General features: G+C 37.5%; 1 protein-coding gene across 1 annotated transcript; it reads left to right on the forward strand.

Moving 5' to 3' along the window:
• Positions 1–1,769: 1,769 nt before the first annotated feature.
• Positions 1,770–8,332, forward strand: LOC144371481 (uncharacterized). Its single transcript, XM_078033785.1, has 3 exons — positions 1,770–2,148; positions 2,329–2,389; positions 2,961–8,332. Exons 1-3 carry the CDS (start codon positions 2,112–2,114, stop codon positions 4,852–4,854), a joined length of 1,992 nt encoding a protein of 663 aa, XP_077889911.1. The 5' UTR covers positions 1,770–2,111; the 3' UTR covers positions 4,855–8,332.
• Positions 8,333–19,669: the final 11,337 nt, after the last annotated feature.

Consider the following 19,669-nt stretch of genomic DNA (forward strand, 5'->3'; position numbering starts at 1 on the left):
AGAATAGAAAAGAAAAGGAAATGATAATAAAAAAATAATAAGATGCAGTAAAATAGAAATTACATTTAAAAAAATAATTGTATAATTGTAGAAAAGAAAAAAAATAAAATTAAAGAAGAATTTTTAAAAAATTAAAAGAAAAAGTGACACTGTTAGGCTTCTATTTTCTTCACTTCTAATAGGTGGTGCTGTGCTTTCCAGGCCAAGATTTTGTCCTCCGGCTATAGGAAACAGTCTGTGTGAGGCCTCTCCCTCCTCCCCCCACTGGTGTCTCTCAAAACCTGTTAGCTTAGGTTAATTCCTGGTTTCTACTCCCCTGGCTTCTCCTTTCAGCCAGGTCTATCCCCGTGTGGTACCTCTCGGCAGTTCAAACTACACTCTGTGCCTGCAGTTTCCTGGACGTTGAGTGCGGCTTTTGGGAACCGGCACCTTATTGTTTTGATTTCCTCCGATAGCCCCTCCTCTTAGAGCTGGCAAACAGGTTTTGTTTTCGCTGCTGGTGGGAGGGAGTAGTTGGGGGTCAGGTGCCTTTACTTTTCCCCCACACCACTACTCAGATTCTCTGTTAATCATGCCCCCGGAAAGCCAGGGAGAGATTTTATGTGATTTCCCCTCTGTATAGAAAATGGTTTTAATGTCACAGACCTGTTCTATCACTGAATGAGATGCGATCAGTCGAAAATTGGCGATGGTGACGTCAGCTCTCCAAGATGGTGGCCGCTGGCTTCCTCGGTGGCCTGACAGGTTTGGAGGAGAGGACTGGACTGCTTCCTTCCCCTGTCTCAAACCCAGAATTCAGCACTGAGCACAGTGAGGGCACAGCCGGAAGGCGCCCGCAGAATCAGCAGTGCCTTATCTCTGCATTGCTAGCTCGCCATTTCCCGTCGAGCTCCGCAGTCTCTAGCAGCGGGGCAAGTCGCTGAATAAGCAGCTTGAATCTCTGTGTGGACAAATCGCTCTCTATTGAGCCCCCAGTAACCGATCCTCGGGCGATGGAAATCCTTCCTCTAGGTTTTGGTGCACCCAAATTTTGCTGGAAATTCCTAACAAGATAGCATTTGGCCGTTCTAACTCGTCATTCACCTGCATAGTGATGCAGTACACGGGGGTGATGCACTCCATCCGCCGCCATCTTCCAAGTCCTCATTGAGTTATTTCTAAGACACATGCTATCATTCCACTTACCCCATTCTACTTTGACAGTAACCACAAGAAACTATCAAATTGTCGTGTTTATTAATACATAAATTAAATTAATCAAATAGAGAACTCATGTTTGTTTTGGTCATTTAATAGTAAGCTAGTTGACTACATTTGTTCTGGAGTAAAGCACCTGCAAACTTCTAGTTGTTCTTAGTGTAATCACACAGAATGAGCTCAATCTCCAGTTAACACATTGTGACCACCTGTGTGAAATGTTGTCTAAATGTTGTCTATGAAGGAATCTCCTTAGTGACCCCATGCCCAGAGGGTGGGAGTGGGGGCTGGTTCTAGGCATTTCTTTAAGTATAGAACAATAGACCTTCAGAGGAAACAAGACATCAGTAAATACCATGTTACCTATATTAACCTTGTAGGTAAAGGGAGCCACTGTCGTTGACAGGATCTCTCTCAAATGCTTAGTTTCATGATTCTTGCATTTTTCTACTCATCACCTTTCTTTTCTAAAGATAAATACTATCAGAAGTGTTTATGTTAACTCTGTACCACACAGGACATTTGTAAGACATGTAATAGAGGTGCAACCATTAAAAAAGTTAGGAGTGATCTAGGAGCCTGTCTTACTTCCTGTGAACTCATCAAAGGAAGGGTATAAATCACTATGATGTTTGCCTTCTGAGTAGCCAATTTCTAGTGTTGGAATGGGTGTAAGAAATTGAGTGCAGTAAAGATTTGATGGACCAAATCATGTAATTAATCAGGAGGCCAGGGAATCATGTGAACATCATGCATGTTGAGTGCAGATTTCTCATGCTGTCAATCTTTCCTGGCCTCCACTATACATTTGTGGGATATTTCAGATCTCAGTGACCTTTGAGGATGTGGCTGTGAACTTCACCAAAGAGGAGTGGGCTTTTCTGGATGCTTCCCAGGAGAACCTTTACAGAGATATGATGCTGGAAGTCCTCAGAGACCTGGCTTCTATAGGTAATAATGATGGTTTTAAACTAATCAAATCGGAGAACTCATGTTTATTTTGGTCATTTATGTAGAAGGTGAAAAGAAAATCAGTTGATGAATTATTGAAGTATAAATGGCACCTACAGTTTGGCAAAGCATTTCTAGCTCCTAAATATTCATAAAGAGTGTTATATTCTCTCATTTTAGGTAACAAGTGGGTAGACAAGACCACTGAAGATCAGATTGAAAACTGTGGAAGCAACCTAAGGTAACTGTACTCACAAGAGGAATTCGTGAGGGAATCTGAGAACTGTCATATAATTTTTAAAGAAAACCAACCGAAGAAGTATGCATAATTTGAAATGTATTTATTCTTATAATATTTTTTACCAGAAATATATACTTATCTGTAACAGGTATTCAGTCTTTTCAAAGTATTTGACATGCAAAAAGGACTATGAAATCGCATATGTGAATATGACTATGTGAATAATAGCCATAGAGAAGCTGTGTTGCAAAGGATTGTTTCCTTTCAATCTCTTTATTTTCAGGCAGCTTTAACAAGTCAGAAAATCTAGCCTTTACGTGATGTTGGTAGAAATGTAAAGACCTATAAATAAATAGAAAACTGTGAATGAGTTAGGTATCAATTATGTGCTGGTCACTTCTTCTTCAAAGAAGTCCTATGGTAAATTTCAAACTTTCCCCACAGAATAGTGTGGGGAAACCTTCAAATCGATTTCAATTCTTAATCAAACAAAGAAAAGTTTTAATAGAGTAAATCCATGTGACTTCATTGTGTGTGCAAAAGATTTCATATGTCTTTCATTCTTTCATAGGCATATCACATCTCACTCTGGACACAAATACTATAAGCATGAAGAATGTGAAGAGAAACCATGTGAATTTAAACAATATAGGAAATATCTGGTTTCTCTCAAAAGTGTTCACACACAAATGTTACAAACTGGAGATAGACCACATGAAAGTACAGTATGTGGGAAAGTCATCAGTTGTTCCAATGACATTCAAAGACATGAAGAAACTCATACTGGGTGGCAACCCTATGAATGTCAACAATGTGGTGAAGCCTCTTCTCTCCCAGGTGTTCAAAGACACGTGATAACACACAGTGGAGGTAAACGTTTTCAATGTGAGGTATGTGGGAAAGCCTTTCATTTCTCCTTTTTATTTAGAAGACACGAAAGAACTCATTCTGGAGAGAAAATCTATGAATGTCAACAAGATGGTCAAACCTTTATTTCACAGACAAGTCTTCAAAAGCACAGGATCACACACACAGGGAATGTACATTTCAAATGTAAGATATATGGGAAAGACTTTGCTTATCCCAGAATACTTAGAATACATCAGAAAACACATACTGGAGAGAAGTCCTATGAATGTAAGCAGTGTGGCAATGCCTTTGCTAGATCTGGTGACCTTCACATACATGAAAGAACTCACACTGGAGAGAAGCCCTATGAATGTAAGCAGTGTGGCAAAGCCTTTGCTAGATCCAGTGAACTTCAAATACATGGAAGAGTGCATACTGGAGAGAAGCCCTATGAATGTAAGCAGTGTGGCAAAGCCTTTGCTACTTCCCATCAGCTTCATGCACATGGAAGAACACATACTGGAGAGAAGCCCTATGAATGCAAACAATGTGGAAAAGCCTTTGCTACATCCTCTGAGCTTAAGAGACATGAAATAACACACACTGGAGAGAAGCCTTATAAATGTCAACAATGTAGAAAAGCCTTTGCTAGATCTGGTGACCTTCACACACATGGAAGAACTCATACGGGAGAAAAGCCCTATGTATGTAAGCAGTGTGGAAAAGCCTTTGCTAGATCTTGTGAGCTTCGCACACATGAAAGAACTCATACTGGAGAGAAGCCCTATGTATGTAAGCAGTGTGGAAAAGTCTTTGCTAGGTCTAGTTGCCTTCAGATTCATGGAAGAACACATACTAGAAAGAAACCCTTTGGATGTCAACAATGTGGAAAAACATTTGCTTCATCCTGTAATCTTCACAGACATGAAAGAATGCATACCGGAGAAAAGCCCTATGAATGTGAACAATGTGGAAAAACCTTTAATGCTCCCTATTACCTTCAGATACATAAACAAACTCATACTGGAGAGAGGCCCTATGAATGTAAGCGGTGTGGGAAAGCCTTCACTTGGTCCTCTCACCTTCACTCACATAAACAAACTCATACTGGAGAGAAGCCCTATGATTGTAAGCAGTGTGGCAAAGCCTTTGCTACATTTAGTAAACTTCAAATACATGGAATAGTGCATACTGGAGAGAAGCCCTATAAATGTAAGCAGTGTGGCAAAGCCTTTGCTAGATCCAGTGAACTTCAAATACATGGAAGAGTGCATACTGGAGAGAAGCCCTATGAATGTAAGCAGTGTGGCAAAGCCTTTGCTACATCTGGTGTCCTTCACAGACATGAAAGAACTCATAGTGGAGAGAAGCCCTATGTATGTAAGGAGTGTGGCAAAGCCTTGCTAGATCTTGTGACCTTCGCAGACATGAAAGAACTCATACTAGAGAGAAGCCCTATGTATGCAAAAAATGTGGCAAAGCCTTCACTCAGTCCTCTTACCTTCACTCACATGAACAAACTCATACTGGAGAGAAGCCCTAAGAATGTAAGCAGTGTGGCAGAGCCTTTGCTAGATTCACAGACATGGAAGAATGTATACTGGAGAGAAGCTTAATGAATGTCAACAACGTGGAGAAGCCTTTGCCACATCTTGTTGGCTTCATACATGTGAAAGAACACATACTGCATAGAAATAGTATGAATGAAAACAATTGGTCAACTCTTCTGTTATTACTGTTTCACTCATACATGTAGGAAGTTTACTGGAGAAAAATCCTTTGAATGTGAAATATGGTAAATCAATATTTCATGTCATCCTCAAAGACAAGAGATGCTCACACTGCTGAAAATGTGTGTCTGTGTGTGTGTATGTGTGAGATAGAGAGAGATCGATCAATCAATCGATCCACTGGGGATTTAGCCTGGTGGTGCTCTACCACTGAGCTACATTCCAGTTCTTTTTTACTTTTTATTTTGAGACAGGGACTTGCTGAGTTTCTTAGGGTCTTCGTAAGGTGCTGAGGCTAGCCTCCAACATTGATTCTTCAGAATCAGCCTCTCAAGTCTCAGGAATTAAAGGTATACACAACCACATCCAACTGAATAATTCTTTAAATGTGAAAAATATCACAAATCATTCCATTTTCCCTGTGGCCTTCAAAGCCATTTCACTCACATTGAAAAACAAACCCTCTTAATTTGGTGGATTTGCTACATTCTGTAAGCTTCATTTCCTTTCTTATATATAAAAACACTCATGCACAGAAGCCCTGTGAATTTGAGAAATGTGGGAAGTCTTCTAGTTTTCTCATTTTTTTCTTAAGAACTGGGAATATTGTTTTGGAATAAAAAGAATAAATCCTATGCAAGTAAGAAATATAAAGGGTTCCGCTGTTCTAGTTTTCTTCAGTTGTATGAAAGGACTCATACTGTAGAAAATTCTGAGGATAAGCCATGTGGGGCAGTATTCAGCTTTCAGAGTTTTCTCCAAAGGCATAAGAGAATTCACATCTGTGAAAATCCTTTTTCTATCTTTAAAAATTGCAGTAACACTTTCAACTTTCCAGGTTCCTTTGAACAGCATTTAAGAAATCACACTGGAGAAAAGCCCTGTATGTAGAAATGTGGTGAGAACTTTGCTTGTTTCAGATCCATTTGAACTTGTTTAGACTTGAGGAAAATTTAATTTTATTTCATTTTATTTATTTATTTTGAGATAACCACTGTAGGTGTGTGAAATGGTGTGTGCCTTCATTTCTTTTTTCTTTTTTCTTTTTTTTCTTTTTTCTTTCTTTCTTACTTTCTTTTCTTTTTTCTTTCTTTCTTTTTTTTTTTTTTTATCTATTTAGAGCTAACCAAAACTGCATCCTGGGTTGAAGAGGAGCATTGCATCAGCATTAAGATTTGAAAGCAACATGTTTTTCTGGGTTAAATCTCTCTTATTGTTAGATTCCATTTTCCTGTATTTTAAGTCTTTTGAGTCTAATGTTTCATTACATATTGTGTATGTTAGTTTAGGCCTCTCTACTCCAGCCTTTGGTACAGATTGGTGAAATGGCTCTTCTGAACTTCTTTCCTCTCTTTGTTCAGATTTCACCCAGGAGTGCTCTAGCACTGAGTTTCTCCACAATCCTTTTAATTGTTATTTTTTGAGATGAGGTGAGGCTGGCAGCTGGGACCGTAGGGGTGTGTCTATGTACCCTGCAGATGGCCTCTTCCTTTTCCTTGATTACTTATTGATCTATTGATGACCCTGGGGCCATTACAGTTGTCACTTTTGCTTGTCCTAAGGCTCATGTATTGTGCTGTATGTAGGCACATTAAAGAGCATTATAAGATAATATCATTTGTTTATATTGTTTGGAGAGGCACTTTCTCAAAATATATTTTGCCATATACTTGAGTTGCTTTCTCTTTTCTTTTCCTAGTTCTGGGGAATGAAACCTGCCTTGTGCATGCTAGGCAGGCATTCTAGCATGGATCGCTCCATATCTCAGGTAGTGAGTTTGCTGCAGCTGTGAGTGTGGACCCCACTGATAACCACATCAGCAGATGCAGCTCTGCAGGTGTGTGCTCCACAATTGCAGCTGATCTCTTTCTTCTTAGAGACCTTTTATACCAGTGATTTTTTTTAAAAAACTACATCCAACTTAGGTTTTCTCCCTATGAATATTACTTAGGTGGAATATGCCAGAAAACCCAGGCTTGATTTCTCTCTGTGTTTAGAGTACCTTAGTAGTCCTGGGAAAATTGTGTGATGGTTTTCTTAATACACACTGCATGACCAAAGGCTTGGTAAGGAGCATCCCAGTCTGATGTCCTAATACAGCGGCTCTCCCTTCTTCACCAAATAATCTTTAAAAAGCTTCTTAAGAGATCTTCACCATAATTTTATTTCAACAGAATGTCAGGAAAAGATTTTGCAAAGATCTCACTGTGGGTTATAACACAGACTTCTGCTTTTGTGGCAAAGCTTGGAAGACCTCTGACCAATCTTACAATTGGTACACAAAGCACTTTCTGTGAACTAATCAAAACAACAAGAACAACAACAACAACAACAAAAAAAAACACCTTTATGTATACCCCTACAAAAAATATAAACCTCCATCTCTGTCCCACTGGATGTAAATAAAGATCAATGAAATTCCAAGCAGTGATCCAAACAATTTTGTGATACCCCTCAGAATCCTGCAGCTAATCGATGTGCTCCTGGAACATTCCTTAGGTGTCTAGCTTCATGTGCCCTACATCACTAATAAAGCTACAGCCTCCAATCAGGTGATATTGCAGTACTTGCTGTGGAGAGGGCTGTTTCTTCTCATGCTAAAGGATTCAGTTACTTGACCTAAGGATTCAAAACCTCCTGAGCAAAACCTCACCCACAACCTATTCAGGTGTCATGGATCTTGTGTGATCATTGGTAAGAGTTCCTTACATAATTGTGTCCAAATATTGAAGTTTGCCAACATACCAAAGATGGGTTGATTGTCACTGCTATCTCTGTTCCAGCCTTTTGCTGTGTCTCAGTGCTCATTTGGAAAGGAAGGCCAGAAGAGTGTGCTGTGGCCCTTCTGTTTTTGATAAATATAGCCTAAGCCATCCTGTAAAACTTCTTCTTTAAAAGATAGTTTTGAAGGCTTCCCAGGATTTCCAAAAACTTTTTTTGCAGCTAATGAGTCAGTGTGGCAATTTCTTAGTTTTACATTTTTGAATTAGAAGAAATAATGCATAGAGGTGTGTGAGCACTTGACGCAGTCTGGACTTCTTTGTAATAAATCCATTTGCCAAAGGCAGTAGTTGCAGGCTTGTTCCTGGGCAGTGTGAGGGACTGGAGTGAATGCAACTGCCCTGGGGTGTGGGCATTGTTTGTAGGAGTTCAGTCTTGGTGAGTACATCAGTGTAGGAATCAGACTCCTAGGAGGGCTACAAAATCTCCTGACAGGACCTCCCTGTCCCTTTTAGACAGTAGTGTTGTCATGTGAGCTGGCAGGTGGATGGCTACCTTCTGATGGATTTGGGGTTGTAGCTGAGTAAATAGTGAGAATGTAGAATGATTAAATGAGAATTAAAATATTTTTTGTCATACCAAAGACATAATTTGGGGGCCAAACATAACAACAAGTAACCTCGTGGACCTTCAATCACATAATTTCCTTCATGTATGCATTTTCTTACAAACTTTTGTAGTGTGATGCTTATGTTGAACAAACTGCGATAAACATGGAGAAGTTTATTTAATGGTACAGTGTACTAGAAGTTTTAAAGACTTGCAGCAGGCTTAGATTCCACTATTGTTGAAATTTTATGAAAGACTCTGAAATTCTCAAAATTATTGAGAATTCCCAGGTGCTGTGGAATACACCTGAAATACCAGTGGCTCAAGATTCTGAGGCAGGAGGATTGTGATTTTTTTTTCACTTTTTTTTAAAGAGAGAATGAATTTCTTAATATTCATTTTTTAGTTTTCAGTGTATACAACATCTTTATTTTATTTTTATGTGGTGCTGAGGATTGAACCCAGCACCCCATGCATGCCAGGTGAGCACGCTAACATTTGTGCCACATCCCCAGCCCATGTTTTCATTTTTCTTAAAAATTTATATATATAAACCTTTTTTTTTTCCCTAAGAATCAAACCCAGTGCCTCCCACATGGTAGGCACATTGTCAACCACTGAGCCACAACCTTAGCCCAAGGGTTCTGATTTGTAAGGTGGCCTCCCTGGATAACAAAGAGTAAAGAACTCAGTGAGACCCTGTCTCTAAGAAGTAACTCAAATAATAAATAAAAAAGAAGGCTGGGAGGTGGCTGAGTGGTTGAGTTCCACTGAGTTTGATTCACAGTACCCCGAAGAAAAATGCATTAGGAACCAAGTTTTAATAAACCGTATGATGGGTGGATGGGCTTGTTCATTATATTGTTTTCTTTTTTGGATTCTTAGGCATGGTTTACTAAGTCAGGAACTCTGTAAAATTCACCAATTCAATATAAAGCAAGTGTATGGTTGTAAAAAAAAATAATATATCAAGGTCCATGAGGGCAGCTTCCTGCTCTGGGAACCTCAGTAATTGGTAGTCATCACAAGAGGCCATAATTTCCTTATCATAAAGAGTTTGTGAAAGATTCTATTGTGCAGGAGTTTCTGAATGTGCTAAACGTGCCTGTCTTTTCAGAGCCTTTTGGTGGAGGAATTCCACATGGAGGTCTCTGATTTATAGATGATGTCATTGGGGAGCTCAAGTAAAACTGATAATTGAAGAACACATTGCCACATGGTCCAGGGCAGCCTAAAAGGTGTCAGATTTTCTCTTCTTCAAGGAGTGTGTCAAGCAACCTTGGAGGAGGATGTCAGCAATTTACGATGTGTCCTGCAAAAACGTCTCTGCTCAGGTCATTTGTTAAAAGCTAATGAGTAGTCTGAAAATTTATTTGGTCCTGTTAGTGATAATGACAATCTGCATTAGAATGCTATTGAAATAGAGAAAACAGAAAATATTAGCCATTTCTGAGGCCAAAATACATACCAGTTGTGATTAAATAGGATCAGTAATTTTCATTATATTTGGTACTGGGTATGGATACTTACAGACGGGACCAGATCATCAAAGTAGCAGTAATCTACCCAAGGCAAATGTTGAGATAGAGAATATCTGTGTTTCTGTAGTTGGTATTTTATTTTTTCCTCTGTGATTATCAGTGACTGTGTTTAAACATTTCAGGATGCCCAGTTAGAACTCTAATTTTTCCATATTTAATGAATTAGAAAATGTTAGACTATTAAATATTCTGAGAAGCACATCAGATTTTATACGAATTTTTAGTTTCCATATACCTTGTTTTAGCATACCAAAAATATATGAAGTGATTTAATTAGAGATTGATGGTGTTTATTTATTTGTTTTTGTTACTTGTGATGCTGCGGCAAGTTTGGCCAAACTAGCAGGTCTGGCCAGGTTTGATGGGACATTGGAAGAAATAAAGAAGATACAACATCTGGGATCGGGTAGAGCACTGCTTTATGATGGAGCAGCAGGTTTCAAGAATTATGCCAGGGGGGCTGGAGATGTGGCTCAAGTGGTAGCCCGTTCACCTGGCATGTGTGGGGCACTAGGTTTTATCCTCAGCACCACATATAAATAAAATACAAGATGTTGTGTCCACCAAAAACTAAAAATATAAATGAACAAATATTAAAAATTATCTCTTTAAAAAAAAGAAAAAAAGAATTACACTAGCAATCTTTATTGTATATCTTTCGTTGATTATATTAAAGACTATGCAAGCATTATTCTTTGTATTTATGAAAGTTAAACAGTTAGCAACAGTATGCAGCTATTTCCTCCGTTACATTCTATAGTTGGATTGTGAAATGTTAAGAGCTCTGTGCAACTGTCAAGAAATTCAATTCTTTAAAGTTACTTTAAAGCATCTTTTAAAGCAGCGAAACTGGTGAAACATTGTGGTTGACTTAGCAAGGAACTTTGTGCCTGAGAATAAGGTCAAAGCTGAAAAGTCTCCCACAACAGAGTCTCCCCCATGGAGAAAATTGCCATAGCAACCAGGCATCCTATAGTTTTGCATAGAAACTTTTCCATTCACCAAGCATGTCACTGCCATTACGTAATTAGAGACCTCCATGTCAGACACTTGTCTCCCAATCACTGTCCTGGTCTCCACAGGGGATTGAACCCAAGGCTGCTTTACCACTGAGCTACACCCTAAACAAGGCTCCCCCTCTTTTTTTCTTTCTTGAGATCGTGGTGGACTCTGTTGCCCAGCCTGACCTCACACTCATCTAAAACTAGAGCAATGTGGTCTCTGAACCTTTACCCCAATGGCAGTCACATTTGCTGGGAACTCAGCTGAAGTGGTTAAATTAAAGTAATGACGTTGGAATTCTATAGAATGTGACTACTGTTTCCAACCCATTCTACCAGGTACTGTTTCCAACCCATTCTACCAGGCCTGGTAAAAATTTGCAAGTCCATTTTTATGTTTCCAGATCATAAGAAGAAATATTTTTTTTTTCAAATTTTCACAGATGTACCAATATCACACAGACCCTAAGTACTTGTTTTTTAGGGCAGGGATTATGGGGAGTTCGTTGGAATTGTGTGGATCCATCCTGCCTTCTAATATGTCTTCCCTGTTTTCTCCCTCACTCATTATATACAAGGGGTTCTTAACCACTAAGCCACATCCCCAGACTCTCTTTCATCCCCATGACAGTAGAATGCATATATACATATATACACACATTTTGGTATATCATACTTGCATGGGGTATCATTTCTCATTTTTCTGAGTGTACATGTTGCAGAATCATTTTAGTCATGTAGTCAATTATACACATACAGTAATGATGTCCGTTTCAATCTACTTCTATCTATCCTATTCCACATCCCTCTTCTTTCCCTCCCATCACTTCCCTCAAGTTAATGTAAGGTAAAGCTATTCTGGGCCAGTGCCCCCTCCCTCCTTAATTAGAATCAGCATAATAGAGAAAACATCTTTGGTTTTGCGAGGCTGTCTTATTTCATTAAACATGATATTCTCCAACTCCAACCATGTACTAGAAAGTGCCACAATTTTAGCCTACTTTCAAACTGACTAATATTCCATTGATTATATATACCACATTTTCTTTATCCATTCATCTTTCGAGAACCACCTAGGTTGGTCCATACTCTAGCTATTGCAAGTTGAGCTGCTATAAACATTCATGTGGCTGCTGAGGAGTCATACATGTGAAAATATTTTTTAAAACAAGTTGCTGAGCAGGAGAGAATATTTTACATTACTTATTTTATTATTTCATAGTATTCAGAGTATAAAAGGAACTCTAGTGACTCCATAATAAAATGATCAACAAAATATAAAATGAATTCTGAATTTTGAACCCCTCAGATATTTCTCCTACTCTTTATGGTGTTTTCTGAGAATGATCTTCAAAATGCTAATTGTTACTTTTTGCTCCCAGTCATTTGGAAGTTTCTAGAGAAAGGGTGCCCCTTTCCTACACTAGGCTTAAGTTCCAGTGGTTTTGCTAACTTCTGTTGCTGGAAGAATTGCTTCTCTCTCAACTCAATTATAGGTATCAAAGGGGAAAATTAAACAAGCTACCTATAGACTCAATAATATTTGAGCACTTTCTGAGCCCTTACCTACCCTTGTTCACCCCAGTAATAATTCCAGGCCTTTCAGTTGTTTTCAGATGTAGTGTCTCCATGTACTGAGCATCTAAAATTAGTGACTTCTGTTCCAGGGGGTATATCCTAAACGTGCAATTTCTATAAGCAACAGAGACAGAGCATGTGCAAATATTCATACATTACAAATAGTTGGATTTGCATTGTTTGTAACTACTTCCAAAAACTAAAATTTGCAGCAGTAGTGTTAAAAATGTGCTAGAAACCACAGATTCCTGTTTCACCACAGAAAATACAGTACACTCTTCTTCTAGCTACTTGACAGCCTGGAATATAACACACTTGCCTCAGAAATTTAATGCATCAGTCAAATGAAAACTTTCCTTCACCCTATGCAGTCTTGTCAGAATGCCTATGATAAAAATCTGAAAGATAGGGGCTGGGGTTCTGGCTCACTTATAGAGTGCTTCACTAGCACATGGGAGGCACTGTGTTCAAGCATCAGAACCACATAAAAAACAAATAAAACAAAAGTGATTTGTCTATCTATGACTAGTAGATAAATAAGTAAAATATTTAGAAGTAAAAAATAAAAATTTGAAAGTAGGTACTCCAGAGCATGTGAGCATGAATATAAAGATTCACTTGTAAAAATGCTGGTGAGAATATAAATTGAATAAAGCTATTTTTGAAAATGGTATTAAGGTTCTTCAATAAGTTAAAATAAAAATGTCATATAATTCAGTAGTAGTAATTCTGGGTATGTATCTAAAAAAATTGGAGTCATTAGATCATAGAAAAGACTACATTTATATTTTCATTGTGGTAATTTTCACAGAACCTGGTAAAAGAACTGAAGTACTTTTAAGGTAAATGGTAGGTTGGGCATAGTGCCACATGCCTGTATTCCCAGCAGCTTGGGAGGGTGAGACAGGAGAATTAGGAATTTAGAGCCAGTTTCAGCAATGTATCAGCCAGGCACTAAGCAAATCAATGAGATCTTGTCTGTAAATAAAATATAAAAAAGGAGCTGGTAATGTAGCTCAGTGGTCGACTAGCTCTGGTTTCAACACACAAAACAATAAATAAATAGGCTCAACACATTGACCCTATGCTTTAAGTTCCAAGAAGCAATTTACTTGCACCCTTTCTGGATTAACTGGACAGGATGTGTTAAATTCTTTAACAAACTATTACCTGCAGGGGAAATGCAGTTTCAAAATAATGTTTGTAAGAGGAACACAAGTTACACTAAAGGGGAGACTTTCATGATCTTGTTAAAGACCAGATTCTGGAACTCAGGAAAATAAAGATAATTCCTACTATCCATAAAATCTGCAAGAGTTTATGATTAAGAATTCAATTATAAATCATGAACATGAGACTAATTAACCTAAAGTTTTCATGGCACTGGATACTTGAGAGTTTGATATTATCCTGCTGTCAGTCCAAAGTCAAAAAGTGTACCTGGGCAGGATTCTTTAGAATCTTTTTTAGATCTCTAATAAAAATGGAGAGAAAGAGAGCCATGCTCTTTTCTTTACAGAGAGGACACATTCTCTCTCTTTAAAGTGTCACCTTTTTCTTCCTTCACATCACTTCTAATAATCTTATTGTGTCTGGTTTTTTCTCATGTGAAATGCTCACAAAGAAAAAGCAAAATTTATAAACTGCCATCCAGTTCTTGGAAGAAAAATTAGAAATACTGCATCCATTTTAAATATAGCATAAAATAGTTGATAAGGCAAAGATGGAATGCTGGCATTATAATTGTGAACAGAGCTGAGTGCAATGGTGCACTCCTGTAATCCCAGGGTCCTGGAAGGCTAAAGCAGAAGGATCATGAGTTTCATGCCAGCTTCAGCAAGGGAGAAGTGCTAAGCACTTCTTTAAACAAAATACAAAATACTGCTGGCGATTTGGCTCAGGGGTCGAGTGAGCCAATAAGTTCTAGAATGACTTGTTATCCAGGGACAATTAATTGACCCACCATAGGCTGGAACTCAAGATTCAATCACAAGTTCCACAGAAATCATATGGAAAATAGCTGGTGTCTTATAGATAATGTGGTTAAGTTGTTCCTGCACCCTCTGTCTGACAGGGTCACAGCATGGGAGATGCTGTGGCAGAGCTACACCATTTGGAAACTGAAACCATGGGGAAGGTTAAATGTATTGTTTATGATACTCATGGTATGGATAATAGCGTATACATCAATCAATAATAAAAGTACATGTTGATGGAAATGGCAGGTAAATTCCCAAAATGAGACTAAAGATACACTTAAGACATGCCTGGAGATGTGTTTTAAAATCTCTCAGGATTGAAACAATAGTGTTATTCCTCAAAACTTTATGAAGAAAATCTTACAAATCTCAAGGTTCTTGAGGAAAAACTTGACAATTGGCACTAAGCCCCACATTTTAAATCTACAATCTGTGCAACATACATTTCCCCTCACTAACAGGCCCTCCTTTGCCTTATACAGGAATTCATGAAAAAAATGGGAAACACATTGTTAATATTAATGGTAAATGGGCTGTGTTGAAGAGCCTGCTTTTTGTTAAAGATTACAAAAACATAAGAATAGTTGTATTTTGGAAAAGTATCAAAGAAACTCTTAAAGCCGTTAAATAGGTCATATGAAAAAGAAAATTACCTTTGGAATTAAAAATAGAATAATATAAAATTAATATACATACATTTTAGAAGCACTTCAGAAAAGTGCTTTAAAGTAATAGGCTTTAACTACTTTAAGTGTTTTATTGGTACTTTAGAAGTAAGAAAGCTTACCAATAATCATAGGTATGCTTTAAAGGTTAGTGATATAATTATACATGTCCTTAAAGTTAAAAGTTAATAATAGGTCAAGATGCATGTAGTCGAGTTGTGTAGTCTAGCACTTATTGATTGAGGTGAAAATGTAAAAGCTTATTCGTGATTGGCAAAGGTTACAGGAAAATATTTTAAACAATGTACTCAATATCTTAGGTAATTAATATATTCTGAAAATATTGTAACTCTTAAAAATTGTGTAAATCAAAGAAATTTTGAGCTTTGAAGCTATCCATTAACTACATGAAAAAACACTTGTAAAAAATGTATAAAAATAAAGGCCCCTCTAGGGACAGCCGGTACTTCTCAAGGCTGCTCATAACTTGCAACTATAGTCCTGTTTCCTCTTCTTCCACCTAAGCCACTCATCCTTCAGGATCTCTGGATCTCTGGTAGCTAGGGCTTGACCCCAACAATAGAGATTTAATTGTTTTTCTTTTAAATGTAATGTTTACTTTGTTGATGGGCTGTATTGAAATATATATAAAATCTGTGATTTGTGCTTATATTCTCATAGTACCCTATACCAATGCGGGGGGGGGACATCATAATCCTACCACTATGCTCAAGGTAAAATTGCAAATAAGTCTGTTTTTAATTGCTTATACTCCAGAGTCTAGAGATCTGGCACCCTCCATCTCTTTTTCATTTTTATTGTTAATACTAGAAACTTTAAATTTTATTTGTACTTTTCAAGTACAGCATAAGGTGTGTAGAAGTGGTGGGTATATTTTGGACTGGTCTCCTAAAATTGACAAAAGGCAGTTATGCAAGGGGTAATGCCATGAATCCTGGAAGATTTTTTAGTAGCATCCTGACCTTCAGGGAAGGTGGCATTCAGAAAAATGTTTGGCGCTTAATTGCTGCCTCAGAATTCTCACATTTTACTGACAAAGCTTTACCAGACTTTGTAGGCAAGAACTGTAACAGGAAGGTTCTTGCTACAGCTTATGGGCCTGTGTTCAATCTCCTTATGTTTTAATTACAGGAAATGTAAAAGTTAAAAGGGGAGATGATAGGTATCTTGTAACATATAGTAAATGTAATTTAACTAATTGTATCACCAGAAATAATATAGAAAAAGGAATGATGATGCTCCATAAGCCCTCCTTTATTACCAGGAAATATTTCAGAGCCATGGTAGGCTGATGCTGCTTTTCAAGTCTTACAACAAATACACGCCCAGCTAGCAAGACCTAAGTGTGCTATTGGACTCATAATAGTGAGAGTTGTTCCCTTGGTTTCTTTTATTGCTTCCATGATGACAGCTTTGGTGGCCATATCTCAAATATTCAACATGCACATTTTCTTAATTATTTGGCTCAGAATACTTCCAAGGCTCTTCACAATCAAATAAATGTTGATGAAAGGATTGAGACCAAGCTAAATGCCTTAGAGACTGCTGTCATGAATATAGATAATGCACTTTCCACTTTGAAATTCAAGGAAAGACTTAAATGTCATGCTGGCTATAAGTATGTGTGTATTACTGGTGCCAAATGCAATGCTTATTAGTGGTATTGGAAGAAGCTTCAAAACCATTTGTTGCATATTTGGCAGAAGAATGCTTGGATCTTTTGGAGCTGCATCATTAGATTCAAGATACAAAAATGTAAGATTGATTTTTAATATTTTACTTTTTTAGCTGATCAAATACTTAGAGTAAAACAGCTTTAACCCCGGAAACATTCTTAAACACTCTCCATGGTATATCCTTGTATTATTCTCATTGCTACTTATTCTCTCTTGTGTTGTAATTGTAGGATGTTGTGCCCCAAGAAGAAGAATTCAAGGACTCAATATAATGACCCATCAACTGCTTTTTCAAAAAAAGAAGAACAGATATGTGGTAAGCTCTTCTGAGTGACCCATGCCTTCCAGTCCTGAAGCAGGAGGCTCTGACCAGTCACTACATTTGTGGTGACTTGGGCATTGTCCCAGCTCAGATATAGAGGGGGGTCTTCAGATGTAGGCATTATTTATGAGGATTGACTTACCCTCATGGTCCTTGTAACCCTGATTCTCTGGCCTTTTTTGAATAGAACTTTCTAAGAACAAGAGTCTTTCAATGAAAGCTCTCTTCTGAATGTGGTCACTTTCTCACCAGCCTCTCGTGACTTTCTCTTGCCCTCTTTTTTGGGGATCCTGAGGTCAAGAGTGGAGAAGCCGTCCTGAAGCTTGTGTGAAGGTAAAGTGTGTTTGTGTTTTATTTGGTGTCCCTGGAAATTCACATGAGTGCCCTTAACTTCAGCTGACTTTGCAGGTTGGGAGTGGCAATTTGTAACTGCGTGGGCAGCAATTTGCCTGACCTGCATGGGCAGCAATTTGTTACTGGTGTTCAGAGGAATTACACACACACACACACACACACACACACACACACACACACACACACACGCAGACACACTGCTTATATTTTTCAAGAGTAAAAGCTGAAGCAAAAATGCCCCTGAGATGACTAGATATCCACAAGAAGGAAAAATGTATTTGGATACGTACCTCACATCATGTACAAAAGTAAAATTAAAAAAGCATCAAAGTTCTTTGTGTAATAGCTAGAAGCATAAAAGTCATAAAAACAGTTGAGGAAATTTTCATTACTTTGGATGTGGTTATGGCTAAATAATATTTGTATTTATTTTAATCACGCCACTCAGATAGAATAATCCCCGTTTAAAAGTGGTATGATTTCATGTCAAAATAAACATTAATATTATGTGTAACTGAAATTCAAAAATAAAAAATAAAATTTAAAAATGTAGCTCAGGGGTAAAGCACCCCAGAGTTCAATTTCCAGTACCAACAAATAATTAATAAAGGAACAAAGACATTTCTCAATGTAATAGGCTTAATCTTGACTCTTTTGACACTTCTGTGAGTTCGGTGAAAATGAGAACCTTTTCCATGATAATTCATAATTTGTTAAAAAATATGCCCACAAAATTATAAGATTTCTCTTTTTGTTGACTCAACAATACATTCATGACTACATGAAGAAGCGACAAGTATACAGATGTTATTTGGGGTCAGAAGGTAATTAGTTAATATTATTTCTTTTACAGCCCTTCAGCTAATATGATTCCACACAATGCTATGGATCATTTGGCTCTAGAGGAATAATCTGTACTCTTGAGAAATTTCAAATTTATTTAAGTGTATTGATTAAAAAAAATGGATGTCCAGGTTTGACTTCTACAAGGTAAATGTGGTTGGAGTTTTTCAGAAAGAAGTCCCCACTGGGGACAGTGAAATTTCAAATAGTATATACGGAAGGCTAGATGAAGTCTATAGTTAAAAAAAAAAACATATTGGCTAAATTATAAATACATTTTTCTTTACCTTTCACAAAATTTATTATGCCACATCATAAACCTCATATCTAAAATCCTGTAGATACTTTCTAAATATGTGGCATTATAAGCAGTATCTTTTGGCACCTGCCTCTAATCCCAGCAGTTTGGGAGGCTGAGGCAGGAGGATCACATGTTCAAAGCCAGACTTAGCAATTGGACTCTAAGTAAAATTTTTAAAAATGCAGGGAATGTTGCTCAGTAGTTAAGCTCCCCTGGGTTCAATCCCTGTTACCAAAAAGAAACAAAGAAAATTTGTCTTTTCTAAGAATCCATTGTTCAATGCAGGATCATGAGATTTTTACATGTTTTCTGCCAAGAATCTTGTAGTCCCAATTCTCATATTTACACTTCCATTTAAAATTAATTGTGTAAAGTGTGAGATAGTGTTTGAGATCATGTTCCAAGTTTTATATGGGTAGTTGTTCCAATGATTTGAAAGCATTTTTCTTATAATGTCTTGGAATTCTCCTTGAAAAATAATCGACCATAAATATAAGGATCTATTTCTAAATTATATTCCATTTACTTATTTCTTTTTGCAGTAATGAATTTGAATCTAGAAACACTCTACCACTGAGATTTATCCCCAGTTCATTATTTCTTTGGTTTTAAGACAATATCTTGCTATGTTCCCAAGGGTGACCTCAAATTGTCAATTCTCCTTACTCAGTCACCTGAGTTGCAGGTACTATAGGCATCCACAACCATGCCTGGCAATATTATTCCATTTAATCATTTTGTAAGTGTGTCTCAGTACTCATTTCAATAACATTTTCAAAATAGCTTTGATGAAAATGTACTATATATACATAATAAAGGGTCTCTGCATGGTATTTTAACACATACGCCACATCCACTGATGAAATCCCTTTCTCATTCCCCGCCTTCACTCTTTAACCTTTAAAAATCACCAACCTAAATTCAGGTTTAGCCTCCCCCACATGAGGGACAGCATGCAGTGTTTGTATTTTGTGTCTGGTTTTGTTTCATTTTTCCACTCTACCCTTCAATTTCACCCAATTGGTTGCAGGTGGCAGGATTTGATTTTTATAGATGTATGTCTACATATGTGCCATATTTTCTTTATCCA

Source organism: Ictidomys tridecemlineatus, chromosome 16 (genome assembly GCF_052094955.1).
Source record: "Ictidomys tridecemlineatus isolate mIctTri1 chromosome 16, mIctTri1.hap1, whole genome shotgun sequence".
In the NCBI taxonomy this organism is placed as follows: Eukaryota; Metazoa; Chordata; class Mammalia; order Rodentia; family Sciuridae; genus Ictidomys; species Ictidomys tridecemlineatus.

Bases quoted from the DNA above. Each gene is read 5' to 3' on its own strand.
- LOC144371481 (XM_078033785.1), top strand. From the start codon at position 2,112: ATGATGCTGGAAGTCCTCAGAGACCTGGCTTCTATAG. The intron at 2,149-2,328 runs GTAATAATGATG...CTCTCATTTTAG, and splicing joins CAGAGACCTGGCTTCTATAG to GTAACAAGTGGGTAGACAAG. The intron at 2,390-2,960 runs GTAACTGTACTC...ATTCTTTCATAG, and splicing joins AACTGTGGAAGCAACCTAAG to GCATATCACATCTCACTCTG.